Source organism: Thunnus albacares, chromosome 9 (assembly GCF_914725855.1).
Source record: "Thunnus albacares chromosome 9, fThuAlb1.1, whole genome shotgun sequence".
In the NCBI taxonomy this organism is placed as follows: Eukaryota; Metazoa; Chordata; class Actinopteri; order Scombriformes; family Scombridae; genus Thunnus; species Thunnus albacares.
Genome location: NC_058114.1, coordinates 5,249,018 through 5,267,328, shown reverse-complemented (window position 1 = coordinate 5,267,328; position 18,311 = coordinate 5,249,018). Strand labels below are relative to the sequence as shown.

Sequence of the window (18,311 nt, the reverse complement as noted above, 5' to 3'; positions counted from 1 at the left end):
GCAGCCATTTTAGTGCAATTAAAGCAACAATTCAAATCAAATACAATATCTGATTCATTCAATTAGCTTTAAATGGTCAAACAGGTTCAGTGCTCCTGCATTTAATAACTATACTGCATCATATTTATCCTGATCTGTAGTTTATTGTTTGTTTTTCCTTATTTTCCTTCCAGTTGGACAAAACAATATAATGAGTGAAAAATAATTTAGTGATCAAAGGTTTAAAAAAGCTTAAAGTAAGCTTGGAGGGGATCATGTGTTTGGTCGTTTGTGTGTCCGTGTGTCTGTGTGTGTATCTGTCTGCAGCTAATCTCACATACTACTGGACCCATCAGCCTAATATTTTTTGTGTACATTTACAGCTGTCTGCTCAAGGACCTCTCATGGTTGCGGTGATTCACAATTTTTGAAAAACCTGTTTTAGGCCGTCACTGACTGCTGAGTCCTCCACCACAACTTAGATCAATCAGTCCAAAGTTTGGTACCATGAGAGCAGGTTGTGTTGTGAATTCAAATAAATATTGATGAGATTCCTTATGAACCAATTGTAAAGCTTTGACTTTTGTCTTTTCAGTAGTCCTCAACATTTTACGATATGCGTTACGACATTGCAAAAGGCCTTTCCGGCAATCAACTAGGCTAAAAACACGGCTTACTTAGTCTGTTGAAGGCCAAATTTTGGCCTTTGTCATTGCTCAAAAACTGACATCCATAGAAAAGTTTGGTCTCATCTTGAACCAATGCATCTGCAGATTAATACCATAACTGATATGTTCTGATCCACTAAAGTTAGGCATGATATGAAATGAATAAATGCTGCCATCTTGACTGTACACAACTGGTGGAGATCTGCACTCTGCTGAGAGTACTCTTCCAGTTTTTAAACTGTATTGCTTAAAGAAAACTGCACTGTAACAGTAAGATCAATTTCTAGAGACAAAGACTATAAAAAGTTAATGTTATTGCCTTATTTGTACTTTTTAAGAGTTGTTTACTGCTTCAAGGTTACATCATGCATTTGGTGGAGAAAACTGAGCAGCTGGGTAAACTAGTTTGCCACTTTATGTTTCACTATTTGATGAGTAAATAGTTAAGGGAGTTGTGAATGTATTCCTGCATCACTTCATTTGCATTTAACCATTAAAAACTGTTCAAACTGCCATCTGTATGTCGATGTGAGAGGGCCTTTTCTCCTGGACAATGTTATGTGTCAACTTCAACTGATGAGAAGTTGGAGTTAATGCACTGACAAATAAAATAATTGTGAAGTCTTGTGAATGTGTGTCTTAGACATCAGGACAAGTACAGACAAACAGTTTTGTATGAGGCGAGCACAGAGTAAACTGTAGCCTGTGCTAATGCGTGTGAGCATGACTAATGTGAGAATGGCTTCTCCTGCCTCAGATTCTCACACTCACATAGCTCAGACAGAATTAGCACGTAGACAAATAGAGGAGAGATAGAAGCAGAGAGCTGCTGATGGTTTCATGTGATGGATTAAAGAATTTAGAAACAAGCGATCAGATATAGAAAGACAGACAGTTCCTTTTTTGCACAAAGCAATTTATTATTGATGCTTTAGACAAAAATAAAATTTTAAATGATTCGCTATTTGCAAACAAAGAACTTGCAATGTTTTTTTTTATTTTTACTATATTAAGGAATATGTTGTATTTCTTCAACTGTTGTTAATGTAGATACTTGAAAAATGTATGTACACACAGCATATGCATGTAATAAAATAACAAACCACTTTGAGATGAATCAAATATATTTGATGGTAGAATTAGATACAAATTTGGGAAATAAAAAGCTTTTACTTTAAAGTCAGAGCCTTAAAGAAACATTACTGGACTCAGTTGTTGATGAGAACGTTAATGGATGCATCTTAGTCCTCAGTATAGGACATTTCTGCACTTTTAGTTTCACTATGAATGAACAGTGCATTTGACAAATTAAATGTATTATTATTATTTATTTATTATTAAATGCATGTACTGTATTTTTATCTTTGCTGCATATTTGGAAGCACAGTTGAGTGATGTCGGGTCATTTTTGTGACTGGCCTCTATAATCTTGACATTGATCAGTTACACACAGTGTCTCGTGTGCTACCTGCATTATGTGTGAAGTTAAAGAAAGCGGAGCTGCAATTTTAAGTACTTTATAAAAAAGTTGAAGTGGAACCTATGTTTTTACTCTAATCCGTGGTTCTCCTGACTCCTTGTGTCTCTCTCTGGCTCTCTCTGGTATGAGGACTCCAGGGAATGTGTTGTTTTCGCCTGGACTCCTCTGGGGTCTTGGCTGGTGTCCACTTTCAATGGTTTTCATAACTCCTTACCAGCACAGCGCTGGTACATAGTGGTGGAGCCCATTACATACGCACAAACAAAAACACAGAGAGTCTCAATACACAAGTTGGCTTTCTTTGTGTGGCAAAATGTCATGTTTAAAACCAGCAATTGAAGTGATTATGATGATTTATTTATATTACTACTTCCATGGGTCACCCGATGATCCAAAGTTTAGATCTGTCTACTAAACTGAGATGAATGAATCTAAACCCTGTAATCCACTTTATAATCAGCAGCTGTACAGTAGCAGGTGTGTAATCTAAAGAACAAATTCTCAATACTTTGAGTCAAAACATAAACATATTTACATCTGTAATGCCAGTATAATCCTCTATTATCCTCTACTACAGACTGCATTAGGTTTCAAACTGCAAATAATGATCATTATCATTACTGATTAATGGGCACATTATTTCTCAATTAATCTAATCATAATTTGGTCAATAAAACATCAGGTGGCATCCTCAGCTTGTATACACTTTTAACAGATTACAGACTGTCAGACTGTCCCTTTTTCCGTAAAGATGACATCCATCCGAACATCCATGGTGCTCGTGCACTGTCTGCAAACATTCTCTATGCTATTAACAATTCTGCTTGCTCATGACGACTGTCAATCAGCCTGACATCCAACACAACTACTGTCAACTCTTCTCCTCAGTCACTCACTCTCACCACCACTAACTCCAGCACCTTTCTTACATCTCTTCCTACCACCGAAGAGCTAGTTGGTGATTTCAACAGTACTTCTGTAGCGCCTCTGAGAGACAAGAAATCTGGTCTCAGGCCCTGAAGTACATCTGTAGGAAGGCTGAACAATCATGGAGGGCAAATAAACTACAAGTTAACTTAGAAATGTTGAGTGAATACATGTGCACATATCAGACAGCAGTTAAGGAAGCAAGATCATCCTGTTTCTCAGATCTCATCTCTCAGAACCGCCGTCAGAGCTCCCCTGCCAGCCATGAGATCAAATCCTCTCCTGCAAAATGTGATAAATTTCTTAAATACACCATGATCTTTGCAAAAAAATGTCAGTGAGTGACCAGCAATTATGAAGTATCATGATACTTAACCTCATAAGCCATTATAAATGCTTAATAATGTGTTATGGTTATTGTCATAAAGCATTATGAATACTGAGTGCTTATAACTATAATTATATAGTTCTATAAGCAGATTATAACACATTATAAGCATGTTTATATTGCATTATAGACACAGGCGTCATACATCCCCAAACAGGCAGAAAAATGACAGTCAGAGTAGAATCACATGTAGTGTATCTATTGAAATGTCTTTGTGGGTTTTGTTATGTGAGCTAAACAACAAGGAAACTGAGAATCAGGACCTCTGAGCATCAGAAACAGTGATGAGACGTCTCCTGTAGAGACAGACACTTTCATTCTGCAAGCCGTGGAGTTTATACGCTACGGTTAATGGGTGTTGAAGCTGTTGAGGGGAGGAGATAGGAGGAGGAAGCTTAATGGGTCACTTATCTGGTTGTTGTAATAACAGAATAGGATATATTTCTTGTTATGACTTAAGTTTTCTTACTACTTATTTGTCTTTTGATGATGTTGTTTTGATGATTTATAACAGCTGGTTGTTAATCACCAGCAGGTCCCAGGCTGTTGTTTAATAGAGGTCACACCAACATACAGTATGTCTCAGAAACACTGAGGAAAGCCTGAAACGCGTCCGTTTCCTGGTGTGCATGCTGTGCATGATTAAAAATGTTATATACTTATTTGAGAGTGCTGACGACTTCATTTGCAACTTTTGGGTTGGTACCCATTATACTTTGAAGACATTTGTTGAGTTGAGCCGCCAGTTGTCTTGTTTACTTTATGTTTAATTTATATCCACCAATATATCCACCAATATCCCGCTGCTGCTTCATTTATGGTTGATTGAACGTCTATTGTTGTTGCCTTGTTAGAAGAAAGTTATACTGCCACCTATATGTGTTTGTGAAGAACACGTTTGTTATGGTCAAGTTGGCTGAAGTTTTGGAATTAAAACAGTATTGGAATTCACACTTAAAAATCCAGTTTGGTAGATTAATTAGACTTAATTTCAGCATCATGCTCCGTTCAAATAGCATCATTATAACATATTAATTCCTCTCTTTGTCTTTGGACAAGCTTATATTCATTGAGGTTTTCACGAGCCTTGTCCTTATTTAAATCTACAATAGATTTGTGTGAAAATATGTGAAAGTTTTAATGTACACTATAAAAGTCAAAACTTCAACTTTCTTCAAGGGGCCAAATATTTTTGCAAGAGGGCCAGATTTGGCCCACGGGTCATTGTTTGCCTAACACTGCTTTAAACTAAATTTGGTTGAGTTAGGGTTTGTTGCTACATGTTACATGTTATGGTTGTTTCATAATCTTTCAAATGTTGTTTAGCTTAATCAAACATGCTACACATTGTATAACTATTTAGATTATACTGAAAAAATGAGTACACTCCGATACACTGGTTCATACTCAGATGAACACGGAGTCTTCTGAAGTTAAAGTTCCTTGTATGTTTTTTTGTTTGTAATGCAGAAGGTTATCAAGCACAGCACAAACGTTTTGGCTCATTCAAAATTCAAGGTTCATTTTAACTGACATTATACAATGCAGGATGGAATTAAATTCAGTTGTAGCCCCCTCCAGTAGAATAAAACAATCAATTATACAATAAAATGCCTCCCTCAGTGTACATGTAGTGACGGTCTTTTAAACAGGTTCAGTAGTGTCAGCTGTCAGATGCACATATGTAATAAGAGTAAACCAAACACTGTAAAATAGATGCTCACGTGTGGATTTCAAGGAGAAGGTAGGGCATTACATAAGATAGGGTTAGATATACTGTAACATTTAATTTAGCTACATACACCTCTCAGTATAAGAGAGCCTCCAAAATGAACAGAAAGTTGAATCAACACCTCTCTAAAATAGTTTAAACAAAAATCTTAACATTATTGTAGGACTGTAGACTTCATTAGTTTTACCTAATTGTACATAATATTGTGTAAATTTTAAAAAAGCAACATTTTAACCCAGATTTGGCAGAGCTCTTTACTAGATGTCTTCAGATAATTGCCTGAGTGAAATGAAAAGCCCATTTGAATGTCTAAAACACACATATCAGTCATTAATCATAAGCAATAATGGGAAATAAAATGGGCACAAACATGCACAAAGTATAATTTTTTCAGGTTTCTGGGTTTCACGAGGACAGAATGTGATCACAAAAGGCAGCAATAGTGAACGAACACAGGATGGAATAAAGCTGAATCGAACTTATAGCCAACATGAAGTCACAGCTGACTGTCAAAATGGTATTTAACTGCAGGCCAGGTGGTGTTTATGATCTGTCACCATGTACAGTAGATCTGAAATGGCAAACATTGATACACTGGATGGTGGGGTGCATGTGTGTGTGTGTTTTGTGGGGTGTCGGGGGGGCTAGTAGGTCAGGGTTCAAGGTACCCAGATAAATAACCAAAGTTCTCCTGTTGCTCCTGAATTTCCAGATGGTCACCAGTAGATTTTATGGCCTTGAGAAGAGCAGAGCAGGGGTCTATAGTCCTGTTCTGCCATCTAGTGGCGGCAATACAGAACAACATCTTCCTTACACTTAATAGACCATAAACATACTTTACTGATGATTTAACATGTTTTAATTTTCATATATAGCCTTAAATTTACAAAATGTACCAGAGATCTTGGGTTCTCTTTATTTTTATGTCAGCCTTATCATTGTCAGAATTATATCACAATAAATTAGTGCATTACAGACTTCATACTGACCAATTTATTTAGCACATTTTCTAAATACTCAATAAATCAAAACCTGCAACAGCAGCAGATATCTAACAGATATGTACACATAGGAAATTTTAAAAAATACGGTACCAGTCAAAAGTGAATGGGAAGGTGTGTCCAAACTTTTGACTGGTACTATATGTTCATACATGCAAATGTAAATATAAATGTTCAAATACATAAATTTGTAAAGTCAAACATTGAGAAGGAAGTAAACATTAATCCCTTTTGATTTTATTTAAACATTTCTTCATTTCTGTATTAATTGACTTTTATTTTGGTTCTCAAACTTTTATGTATTTATGCATTTTTCTGTTAATTGCCCTCATACTGATTTGTTGCCGCGATGATGTCAGAGTTCAAAATGGTGGAGAAATGAAGCAACCAGGTTCACAGATTAATACAATCCATTACAGAAGACAAATTTACATTCCTGTTTTTAAGACTAACTGAACTCTTAATTTAGAGTTTATTTATCCTTTAACATAGTAATAATTCAGACAGTATGAACGTCTGAATGCTTCCCTGAAGTCAGACTGAAAGGTCAGAGTCAGGGCTTTGCTCAAGGGCACTGCAGCAGGGCTCGACTTGAACCATCATCTCTAACCACCAAATCATTATGGTTGTGATAAAAGCTTTTAATTAAATTAATTTTTGCTCCTATTTCATCATCAAAGAGGCAAAAAGTTTTTTTTATTTTTTTTTTTATCAGATTAGACCATCACTTTGTGCTGACACTGTGACACTAATAGACAGAGTGAGATACGGGATCCTCTACTCAAATTCTCCGCTAAGCTGTGCTGGTTTTTTGTGTGTCTGTGTATGTGTGTGTATGTTTTGAAGCAGTAGGATTCACAGTCATTCCGCGGGGTCAGAGGTCACCATTTATCCAGAATCCTCTTTCAAACACGCCCAGTTGTCTTCATGTTATGTAACACTGACAGCCAGCAGCAAACTCACGATAGATGTTTGCAGCGAAGGCCCCGGTGATGATCAACCACTTATACAGCTTCATGAAAATAGTAAATAGGCTTTTAGAGCGTCTCTCGACCTGAGCTGAGCTATTTATGAATAGATTTCAGAGGCAACCGAAAGAAGTTGTTTTGTGTGCATCTATTTACATAAGAGTCTGTGCATATATAAGTATGTAACTTATGTAACGTAACCCTCACAAACTCACACACATATATAAACACACTTTCTTTGACGTCACACAGCACCTCAATTCCATTAAAGGAATTTTCTTAGCGTCTGTCCGTGGTCACAACAGAGAGAGTTGCACGAACGTTATCACGGCAGCTGAACTGTGAAAGTACAGACTGTCATCAGCCGGTGGTGACACAAGTAGGTTTATACAGATAGAAAAGCAGCAGGTGGAGCAGCAGAGATAATGTGCAGCCTTCTTTCCATTGTTATGTACTCGCCAGACATCCATTCTCCAGCAGTCCTGGAAAAACACTTGAAAATTAAACACCATTAAAAGGAAAATTTGACTTAATCTCTTCACCCTTGAAAAACACGCATGTTGCAATGCTGAGTGTTGTTTAAACCCTCAGATGTTTATTTTAAATTCTAGTCTGTGGTTTGCAAAGATACCAAGGGTGGATTTAGGGGAAATTTGCATAAAACGATGTGCAACACATGTGGAATATTTTGATTTCTTGTTATAGTGCAGCTATAAAAACAGGATCTCTTGGGTTTGAATATTTCAGTCAGCGTAAGCATAATTTAGCTTCAGTTAAATGCTGGATGATATTGTTGTAGAGTAGAAAAATGTGTTTTCTAACTTACTTGAGGTGGTAATAAAGGGTTCAAAATGTAAAAGTATGCAGGCATTTGCAGTGAAATAGTCAAGTCAAGTCAGTTTTATTTGTATAGCCGAAAATCACAAATCATAAATTTGCCTCAGGAGGTTTTACAGCATACAAAATCCTCTGTGCTTAGACCGTCCATTTGAATAAAAACTCCCCCAAACATGGAAGAAACCTCAGGAAGAGCAACAGAAGAAGGATCCCTCTTTCAGGACGGAAAGACATGCAGTAGATGTTGTGTGTATACAATAAACCAGATAGCAACATTACAGAAATACAACAAGGAAAAACAGGATGACAAAAGTATAGATAGATTGATAACATATATAAAGAAAGTGATAAATAAATACAGATAAAATAAATGTTGTAAAGTACCAAATGTAAAAGTGTTTGTTTTGAAGAATGGCAGTGGTTCAAACCTAATATTAGGCCAGAGGGACTGAAAAAATGAGGAAGCTCAGCAAGTTATAAGGAACTCCAAGCAGTGTGGTGGCTATGTGGCTAGCACTGTTGCCTCACAGCAAGAAGGTCTTGGGTTCAATTCCTGGCTGGGGCAGGGTGTTTCTGTGTTGAGTTTACATGTTCTCCTTTTGTGTTTGAGTGGGTTTCCTCCCACCATCAAAAACATGTAGGTTAGTTTAATTCTCCTGTCAGTGCCCCTGACCAAAGGCTCTGGCATAGAACTGGAGTTGCTGCCCACTGCTCCTAGTACTTAGGATGGGTTATTAAGATAGATAAAGAGATTGAATTTCACTGTACAATTGTATGTGTCAACACAGGACAACATTTCCCTTCCCTTCAAATTCTACATTTCAAGACTGAATATGTCTAAATGCACCCTATAACTTTCACTTGCCAAATTTTGCCAGAAAATGTTGAAATCAGTCTGTCCATGTCAACATATAAAGTTAGATAAATTTCAACTTACCCATGCCCGTTTAGTCAATCATCATTCACAGGTAAATACTGTGCAAGAACTTTGAAGCTTAAACACACATAACCTCATAAAATCATGATACAGAGATGGAAGATGATAGAAAACTTCCTGGTGGTGAACTCGGAGAGATGCAGCATTACGAGTCTGTAACCACCCTGTGATTACATTATTTTTGGTCTCAGGGAAGCTGTGTGGGATGAGTCATGATGATGGTATGGTGAATCCTTTGTGGGCAGGGATGCCATATGGGGGATCCTGGATGATTCAGGGGTCCCACAGCTGGACCAAGGCCCTGGAACATGCTCAAGATCAGGGGACTGTAATTGAGCTCTTGTCTAGGGGGTGTGACAACACTATTTGTCCATTGTCTCATTGGGAAAAATTTGCAGGTGCAGCTCATGAACTTTCAGTCTCCAGAGTCCTTCAAAGTATTCAGCCCCCTTAAATGGATCCAATTTAGGGCTGTGTATAAATACTCCGACTGAATCTACAAATAAAGAATCAAATTCACCATCTGTATATTTTCTCAATATTTTGCAGTTTTCAAATATTTTGTTAAAATAAAAATGAAGCCAACACACAATGTTTAGTTCCTATAAAAGACGATACAGAAGTACAGTACTTGAGTATCTGTATTTCTGTCCTTCTTTCAGCTCTCTGTTGCCAAGCTATTGTTAAATGAGGACTCAGTTTACCATAACAGCCACCATTAGCCCGAGGCACACGCTTGTTGCATGTCACACGCTCTATTATTGTGTCTCTAGGCTAAAGCTCGATGCAGCCACGTTGTTCGGGCCTTTGTGTCGGAGTGATATTGGATTACCGGACCGTCTGTGGCACTAGAATAAGCATTATGTATTGTCTGTGTCTTCCTGCTGAGTAACTCTATATGTGGAGAGAGTGGTGAGCGTCAGCGTCAGTCTCATTCCTAAACAGTGCTCCTATACCGCACTGCCTCTCATCTTACCATGTAACCTTTTCTGACTGGGGATTTCAGAGATTGTCCTACAGGGTACAGTTAAACCTCCCACTGCACTCAACACCAGTTCCAGACCAATCAACCACCACCCTGCTAATATCCTCCATCGTTCTTTGTAGCGTCTATTTTGCTTGATTCTTTTCATCTTTTAAATATATATACGTCTAAAGTTTTATCAGCCATTCATCACACATTGTCAGACACCTAATCCAGTGTTTGTGGCATAATCAGAATCCTGAATCCTGAATGTACAGTAAGAAAATAATCAGCAAAGTGGAAACAAAGACTATGACAACCTAGAATGTGATTTCCTTCATTGAGTGCATTATGGCCACTGACTGCAGGGATAAAGGAACAATGTGTTTAAAGTTGCACTAGTTACTTTTCTTATCTTGACAATTGATCATACGACTATGTGTAATGTGAAAGGGGTCACAAATTTTGACCCAATGCTGCAGTTCCTCCAAACTTTATGGAGCTAATATTAAAGAATCTTTCAGCTTATTGATTTGTTTTTACAGCCTGTAACTTTTTGTTTTATGGCTCAGTCTCATCGCTCTCATCAACCTCATGTCTAGCCGCAGCAGGCAGCTGTTTAAAGCTCTCATCAACTTACTGTACACTGCTTGTCCAGCACCAAATGACACACAACGTTAGCAACTAACTAAGTAGAGTATTTAGCGGCAAAAGAGCCAGAAATTTTCCTCAGAAGTTGATGGAGACAAAAAAAAAAACACTAAAAGGAGAGTGAACATTGGACTTTCATTCACTGGGTGGTAAAGAAACACAATTTCAAATGAATGCTAATTTTGCTCCGTGTTTGCTGGATATGTTTACCATTACAACTTTATAAAGTGATAATATGTCGCTAAAAAAAAGTCAGTTAAAGCTTCTTTAAATGTGTTTGTAGCCAGATGAACTGGTTAGCTTGGTTTCACCAGTGAGTTAACTGGTGATACCAGCAGTTAGACTTTTGATGCTCAAAGTGCAAAAAAAAAAAATGTCTCAAAGCAACCCATCTCTCCAAGTAGAATAAATATGTGTATTTACTATAACTGTGAACAATTATCTAAGCTGTTGACAAACAAAGTTTACTTAAAAGTAGTTGTCAGTCATGGATTATGGATTTGATTTGATTTATTGAACAGGACAGTGTGCAGTATTAAGCATAAATGATGCACTGCACCGGAGTTAGCTTGAAGCTAATTTGCATCCGTAGTCCATTATAATCAAAATATACAACAGCACAACAACAAACAGTACAAAGCAAAAAAAAACAAACAAAAAAACAAACAAACAAAAAAACACACACACACACACAAAACACCCTATACAAAATACAAAGCTACACACAACAGCACATCACATACACCCACAATGTCAATTAAAAATTAATAATGTAAACTAGCCTCAGTGGTCACACAGCTGATTCGTCTTTAGTTGATTTTTTAATTTGGCCTTGAATGCATTGATTATAGTTATTAACTCTGTTCAGTTGTTACAGTATCATCTTCTTGCTCTAGGAGCATCATGCTGAGGTGAAGTCATTAAATGCACAAAACTGGGTTGATTTTGAGTGAAATGGCCCTTTAACTTCTAGGGAGCCTACACATCAGGGTGATAATAAAGTATATCTGAGCTGCAGTATTTTATGTCAAGCAGTGGTTAATGCAGGTGTATTCATGTTTACAAAGCAGCTTAGTGTAAGAACTATTTTCCCGATCAGTGATCTCCTTTGTCCGTTTGGTGAATAAACGTGTATTTCCACCGTATGAACTGAACTCTGTCTGCACTTGCACAGTGTCCTCTTTCATTCTCACCTTAGCTGGTTAATAGGCACTGGGGATACGAGTGTTAAACCTGACAGCTGACGAGTTGTCTGTACTGGGAACAGTGCGAGGGACAAACAAAGTATAGGTCAGGTTTTTCCGGTGCTGACAGATGGGTGCCAGTATATAGGCGCCGGCGCTTTGTCACCCTGCCCACTCCAGATACCAGTGTACTGAGACGTGGAAAAGTCTCTGGTCAGTGTGCAGAGTCAGACACGTCTCAATAAGACCCTAAGTGAGACGTATGAACTTACGTGCTGGTATATGTGTGTCAGTTCAATCTCTTTATTCTGTGTCACAACACATGTGCACTAAGTTTCCTCTCCCCCTAAATCTCTTTTTCTCTGTGTCAACAGTTGGTCAGTCGGTCTTAGGTGTCAGTAGTATCACCTGTTTCCTGCTTTCTTCCGTTGTCCTCAAGTTGCACGGACAGAGAGCCTTTAATAGAACTTTGCTGTCTCTTTTTAAACTGTAAATGAGACCTGTCTATTTCTCAGAATCCATACTGCATTCAAACATTTTAACTCTTTGCAAAATGTTAAAATTATCAAAAAAATACAGTTTTCAATACTCAGCATAGGGGGTGATTTGGTTTTTTACGCTTTCTTGTAATTCAAAAATGCAGCCTCATATAAAAAAAGTGTTGGCAAGGTTGTGATAATACTCATAAGCACAATGAACAAAGTTAAATTCAGAGTCAGAGGCAATTATGCAATGTTCTGCTGACACATCCGCTGGGTGAAAAACAAGTCAGTTGTGAGAACAGAGTGGCATTTGACGAGGTTCAGAAATACTCACAATGCTTTAACAGAGGTCTGAGTGGTTAATAAAGTTTTTGCAGCCTTGCATGCGCTTGCACCTGTCACCCCTCTTCCTGTTGTAGAACAATGGGAAAGCCATTTAACTTCCACATAGAAATTTTCAAACTAGAACCTGTGTTGAAAAGTGTAGTGCATACTCTCTACTTCTTCTTCTACATCTTCTGATACTTGTCATGAGCTTAAGTCACTCTTACTAAGCAGACTTGGCGTTCTTCTGTTCTTTCTTGTTGGCTGTACATTTTATTTGTTTGTCTTACTTTTTACGGCGTCATATTTCAGTCCCAGATTCTTGGGATTGTGACACCTGACTGAAGGGCTTTTGAAGTGTCTCAAATGTCACATAGCGATACACTCAAGCATCTCCCCCTAAACCCCCATCAATCCCCAACTGCACACCCGAGCCCTCAGCTTTTATCACTGGCCACTCAGTGCCTGACGTCCGCAGGGGGCTGCTCTTTAATTTGGAGGACAGCCACTTGCTATTCTTAAAACTCAACTGCTGCATTGAGGGAGTGATCTCTGTTCTCCCTCCACTTCTTTTTCTTCTGCCTGTGGCTTTGTCTGGTAATATGGTTTTTGTTGTAGTTTCTGTCAAGTCTGCATGAGGCTTTATTAGTGAGCAAGAAGTTTTTGATTTTTGAGAGGAGGTCTACTGCAAATCTGTCATGAGCTCCAGCCTGGTGAACTCTTTAGCCAAGGTCTATGATCCCAACCCTCTCCACGGTCAGAAGCCTGGTGGAAGGAAGCTTTCTCTCAATGGATCAGACAAGTCCCAAGCTTCTTCATCTTCTTCGTTCTCTCACCATGACGCCGCCCTGCGCAGCGTGGAGAGCCGTATGGACTCCCTGAGCTCTCAAATGGAGTGTTTGCTCAACATGCAGCAGACCGTCCTGACCAGGCTGGACGGCCTGTCCCAGGACGTGAGGGGCATGGGACGCGATCTGGCCTCCATGCGTGAGGAGGGCCGTGGTGGTGGTGGTGGGGGTCGTGGTGGTTCAGAGGTGGCGGCGGCGTGCAAGGAGCTGCAGATGGTGGTGGAGAGGGCCAGCGAGCGGATGGAGAGTCAGGGGAGAAGGCTGGACGGGGTGGAGAAGCTGGTGGAAGGCACCCAGCAGGTGATCAGCTTCATCGGGGAGGTGGTGAAGAGCTCCAGGCTGGTGGAGCTGCTCTTCAAACAGCCTGGAAACAAACAGAACAGGAAGGTGAGAGGTTTAATAATGTTATCGCCAAGGTTTTCCTGCAAGAAAAGGCCAAAAACAACCTCAAAAGGCAACAAACATCAACTAAATAATAGATTATATTGCCTTACAGTTGTTATCTGAGTTTCATCACTTGCTTTGAGTAAGGGCCAGTGTAATGTTTTCCCTACTGGTTCTGTTACTGTGAGTTGTGCATGTCAACATAGTGAGAAGTCTGATTGCATTGTGATCATTGCAGCAGATGCATTAAGTGTTGTCCGAAAGGTCATAAATGGCATCCTCTTGATTGTATATGTGAAATATTTGCAGTGATATTATTAATATCTGGTAGTTTTATATTCATAGTTGAACACATCTTTAAATGGCTCCTCACAGGTTTCTGGATTCCTTATCTGTGTGTAAAACTGCTATCCAAAATGTCTCCTTGTAAATCTATTATTAGTTCTGTTGTTCCTGAACATGTCGTTCTCAGATCGTTTGTTATGTTAAGTAGTTTTCCCTCTTGTTGTATGATAACCAGTCAGACTGGTTATCTTATCTAAACCATGTCTTTATCAGCAGTGGGTCGGAGTACAGCTGCACAGAGTCAGTTTAGCACTTGCAGTCTGGCTTGTTCTGAATAAGTGACATTACTGCAGTGATTAATGAGATTGAGGCTGGTGTCCTTGTATGCAGCCACACATAGTCTGCATTAAATTGTGCATGCTTGTTATTCTGGGTGGACTGTTTCATTGCGTTTACTACCCTGTCTATGCAGAATATGTGTGCGTATGTTTGTGTGTGAGATGGAATATCTTACATACTTGAATTCTGCTGATTCAGAGGCTGTTTTTAGGAGTTGGAGTATGGTTAAGGAAACAGATTTATTACTCCAGGTGGCTGTTTTAAGACATGTTAAATGACAGAGAAACTGTAGCAGGGTTCACCTAAAAGTTGTCCCTATCATCCTGTAAATATATCAGTGTCATGCATTGAAAATAACGTATTTCATTGATATTACCCTCATATAATGTTCTTTATTCACTGTATAGGATACTCTATGTGGGAAAGTGTGCATGCATAAATTAGTGCCCTGTGTTGCGTGGTATGTCGTCTGCTACAGATGATATGTGATGACATGACCTTTCCTCTTTGTCGAAGAGGCATGCGTCTCGCAGATCATACTTGAGTTACGGTGGCAACCATGGCAACAGCAACAAACACTTTGGCTTTCTGTTTGACTATTGTGCAAATGGGAGCGTATATATGACCACGCTGTTGCCATCAGAAATAGGACTCCTGGCTCCATAACTGCACGAAATGACTTTCCAAGACTCTTTTGACAAGTGAGGAAAAATTGCTGTAAATATGAGACTTTCGTGTCTGGTTGAAGATTTGTCCAGGTCTTTCACTTTGTGGATCCAGTGTATTATTTTACATTGAAGTCCCACATTGCATTAAGGCGTATAGTAGAAAGTCTAATGCTTGATCTTTGTTTTTTTTTCTTTCTACAACAAGGCAAAGGATGACAAGGATAAATCCAAACTGAGCCAGAAGGGCTTGAAGGCCCAGAAGAAGAGGAAGCCCCCGGATACGTCAGGTAGCCTCAGACAATCACCTGCACAGCATCTTTGTGTTTAATGATCTGCTGGAATAGAATAGATATGGACATTCAATCTCTAAAACAGTTCATTGGATGAAAGAAAAATGGATCTGGTGGCTATTTCAGCACATCTCAGACTGACTAAGCCACACATTGGCCAACTTAGCTTAACTTTCATCAGTCTAAACTTCACTTTGTCAGCTTCAGTGTAGATTCAGCTAAATGCTAACTGTAGCATATAACTTAGTTGTACTATACATATCTTTAATTGCTAGTTATTGCTTACCAATGTGATAAACTAGTCTCGCATGTTAGCATTAATCCAAAATACAGCAAATATTGATAGGAATTTAGGCATTATATTAAGAAGTAGTCCATTATGAACTATTTTAGAACTCCATTATTCAACTGATGTGGAAATTTTGACCCATTGGTGGTGCCACAGAGGATCAGTAAATCATTAGGTTTTATCCGTGAATGTCTGCACCAGATTTCATGGTAATATATCCAGTAGTTGTCCAGATAGTGGTGGAACAACTGATAAACCAACCAGCTTAGTGTAAAACATGTCATGAGTGAATTTTATCCATCCCCGCACAGGGTCATCAATTATCAGAATACATTTAAAACGTGTTAGCATAAATAACGCTGATAAAGATTTACAGCTCTATTTTTGTTTTTCCCACTTCAGACTCCCTGAATGAACCTGTGCTGCAGGAACAAGTGGAAAAACTCAACAGGCAGAATACGGAGCATTCGCATGGAAACACGGAGGCCGAAGTCCAAAGAGGAGAGGATAGGGGAAGTGGAGGACGAAGACAGGAGACGGCAGAGCTGATCCTGGACGGACCACACGCCTCTGCCAGCCAGCCAGACGAGGACAGGAAGAAGACACCTAAGGAGAGAGAGGAGGCAGAGGAAGGGGGTCGCTTTGAGGAATCAAAGCCAGAGGAAGAGGGGAAGAAATTAGAGAAAAAGACAACAGATGTTATTCCAGAGCAGACTGGAGGAAAGGAGGATGATGGGAAGAAGAGGCGTAAAGGAGAGGCAGAAGTGTCATCTAAAGCATCAAAGAGTGTCATCGCCGACATTCCCACTGAGATCTGCAAAACCTCTCTCCTAACACCGGAAAGGTATTTTCTTCATCATCATCATCATCTAATTTTTCTCTGTGGCACAAATAAAATAAAAAACATATATTTAATTATTCATTTCAATTCCATTTGTGTGTGCGGGTAGCTCTGACGAGGTCGGCGATGTGGCCACTTGCAGCAAACGTCGCGTCGCGGAAGAAGACGTGGTGAAGGACGACCTGAAAAAAAGCCGAGTGGAGGACAGTAAGGTGGAAAGCGCTGACGGAAAGTCGGCGGAAGGGGCCGAGCCGCAAGCCTCCAAATCCGATGACATAAAGACGAAGAAGGTGGAAGAGGAAGTGAAGGACGGAGAGTTAGCAGGGTTGGAATTTATCATAGGTGAGACATTTTTATGATGCATGAAAGGCAAAAGTGAATTTGTGGCATCGGGATCATAGTTACCACTGAGGTCATGTCCTCAATGTTGAGGTCAACTAATATGTGTAACTTTAAATTTAGGTGGATATCTTTTGCCAGGATTAGTGACTACATTAACTTTTATTTATAAATTGAAGCCTTGGCTCCAGTATCCTGTGGTGTATTTGGCCTTCTGTAACCCTATAAACATTTTTTGGTGTGGTTGAAATAAAATGATGCCAAAATTGCTCAGTTAAATTTAGAGCTGCGACAAAAAATGTAAAGAAGAAAATTCTATTTTGACATTTGAATAATCATTTTAGTCATTTTTAAAGCAAAAATGCAAAAAAAAAAATTAGTGGTTGCAGCTTTTCTGTGTCATACATAATAGTGAATTGAATATCTTTGGATTTTAGACTATTAATCACACAAAACAAGACATTGGAGGATGTTACCATGTGCTCTGAGAAATCATCATGGGTCTTTTTCACTATTTCCTGACATATTATAAACAAAATGATTAGTTCGGAGAATAACCACAGATTAACTGATAATGAAAATAATTGTTAGTTGCAGCTCTAATTAAATTAAATTAAAATAGCAAGCTTTAATACACTTCACCATCAATTTCAATAAGTATTTCTCTAAATCATTAAATATTTATGATTAAATGAGCAACAATTAAAGTTTCAGTTCAGAAAAATCAGCATTACTTATTCATTAAGAGTTTAAAACTCAAAAACTCTAATCTGCTTTATCAGGACTATGCAGATGTGGTTTAGTCAGATTTGATTTACAATGCTGGAAACATAGGCACAAAAAAACCTTCCAACTATCAACACATTTTGATTCAAATGCTGCTAAAACTTGATTTTATTTTACGAGCCTTTTGTCCCAACTGAGCCCACTTCAAACCAGTGAGAAAACACACGTCAAAAACACAAATAGAAAAATCTCTCATGTGAAATATCCAAAATTGTTCCAACTTAATGTTCATGTTGGAGCCCATCGGTCATAATAAGAGGCTGATTTAGAAAGTAGGTTTCCATTGCCTTTAAGAGACTTCCTTTCTTTGCTTCCACATTCACATTAAAATTTTGGTCACCATTTAAGAAATATGTCTGGAAATCATCAAGTAGTATAACTTTAAGATTAGTCTGTTTTCTAACCAAACCTGGGAGAGAAAATTGATTTTATCCATAAAAGCTGCACGTAGGACTTCTACACTTCTAAAATCCTGGCTCTGTTTGGCATAAATCTACCCTTTATCCCAGATTCATGTGTATCAGGCTCTCAATGCAGACTCAGCTCAGTCTTTAGTTGGTGACATTTGACTTTTTGTTCCTCACACTTTGAAGCAGATCCAATGTCATAACACCATGCCTGTTCAAGCGTCACTAACATGTCAGCAGGCAGAGCCAGCAGAGCAGATAATGAGACGTTGGCATGCTGCTATTTTGATCCACTTGGTTTCTGGGGGGCCTA

General features: G+C 38.7%; 1 protein-coding gene across 3 annotated transcripts in view; it reads left to right on the top strand.

The window, feature by feature from the left end:
* Window positions 1-18,311, top strand: part of mylk4b (myosin light chain kinase family, member 4b) — a 38,395-nt gene that overhangs the window by 14,410 nt on the left and 5,674 nt on the right. For 2 of the 3 annotated variants that reach the window (XM_044360870.1, XM_044360871.1), the window contains 3 exons: window positions 15,252-15,333; window positions 16,028-16,469; window positions 16,576-16,808. In XM_044360870.1, coding sequence (XP_044216805.1) covers window positions 15,252-15,333; window positions 16,028-16,469; window positions 16,576-16,808 — 757 coding nt within the window. Of the gene's footprint in view, window positions 1-12,990; window positions 13,758-15,251; window positions 15,334-16,027; window positions 16,470-16,575; window positions 16,809-18,311 lie in introns of those variants that run through there. The other variant, XM_044360869.1, reaches the window with a different exon arrangement.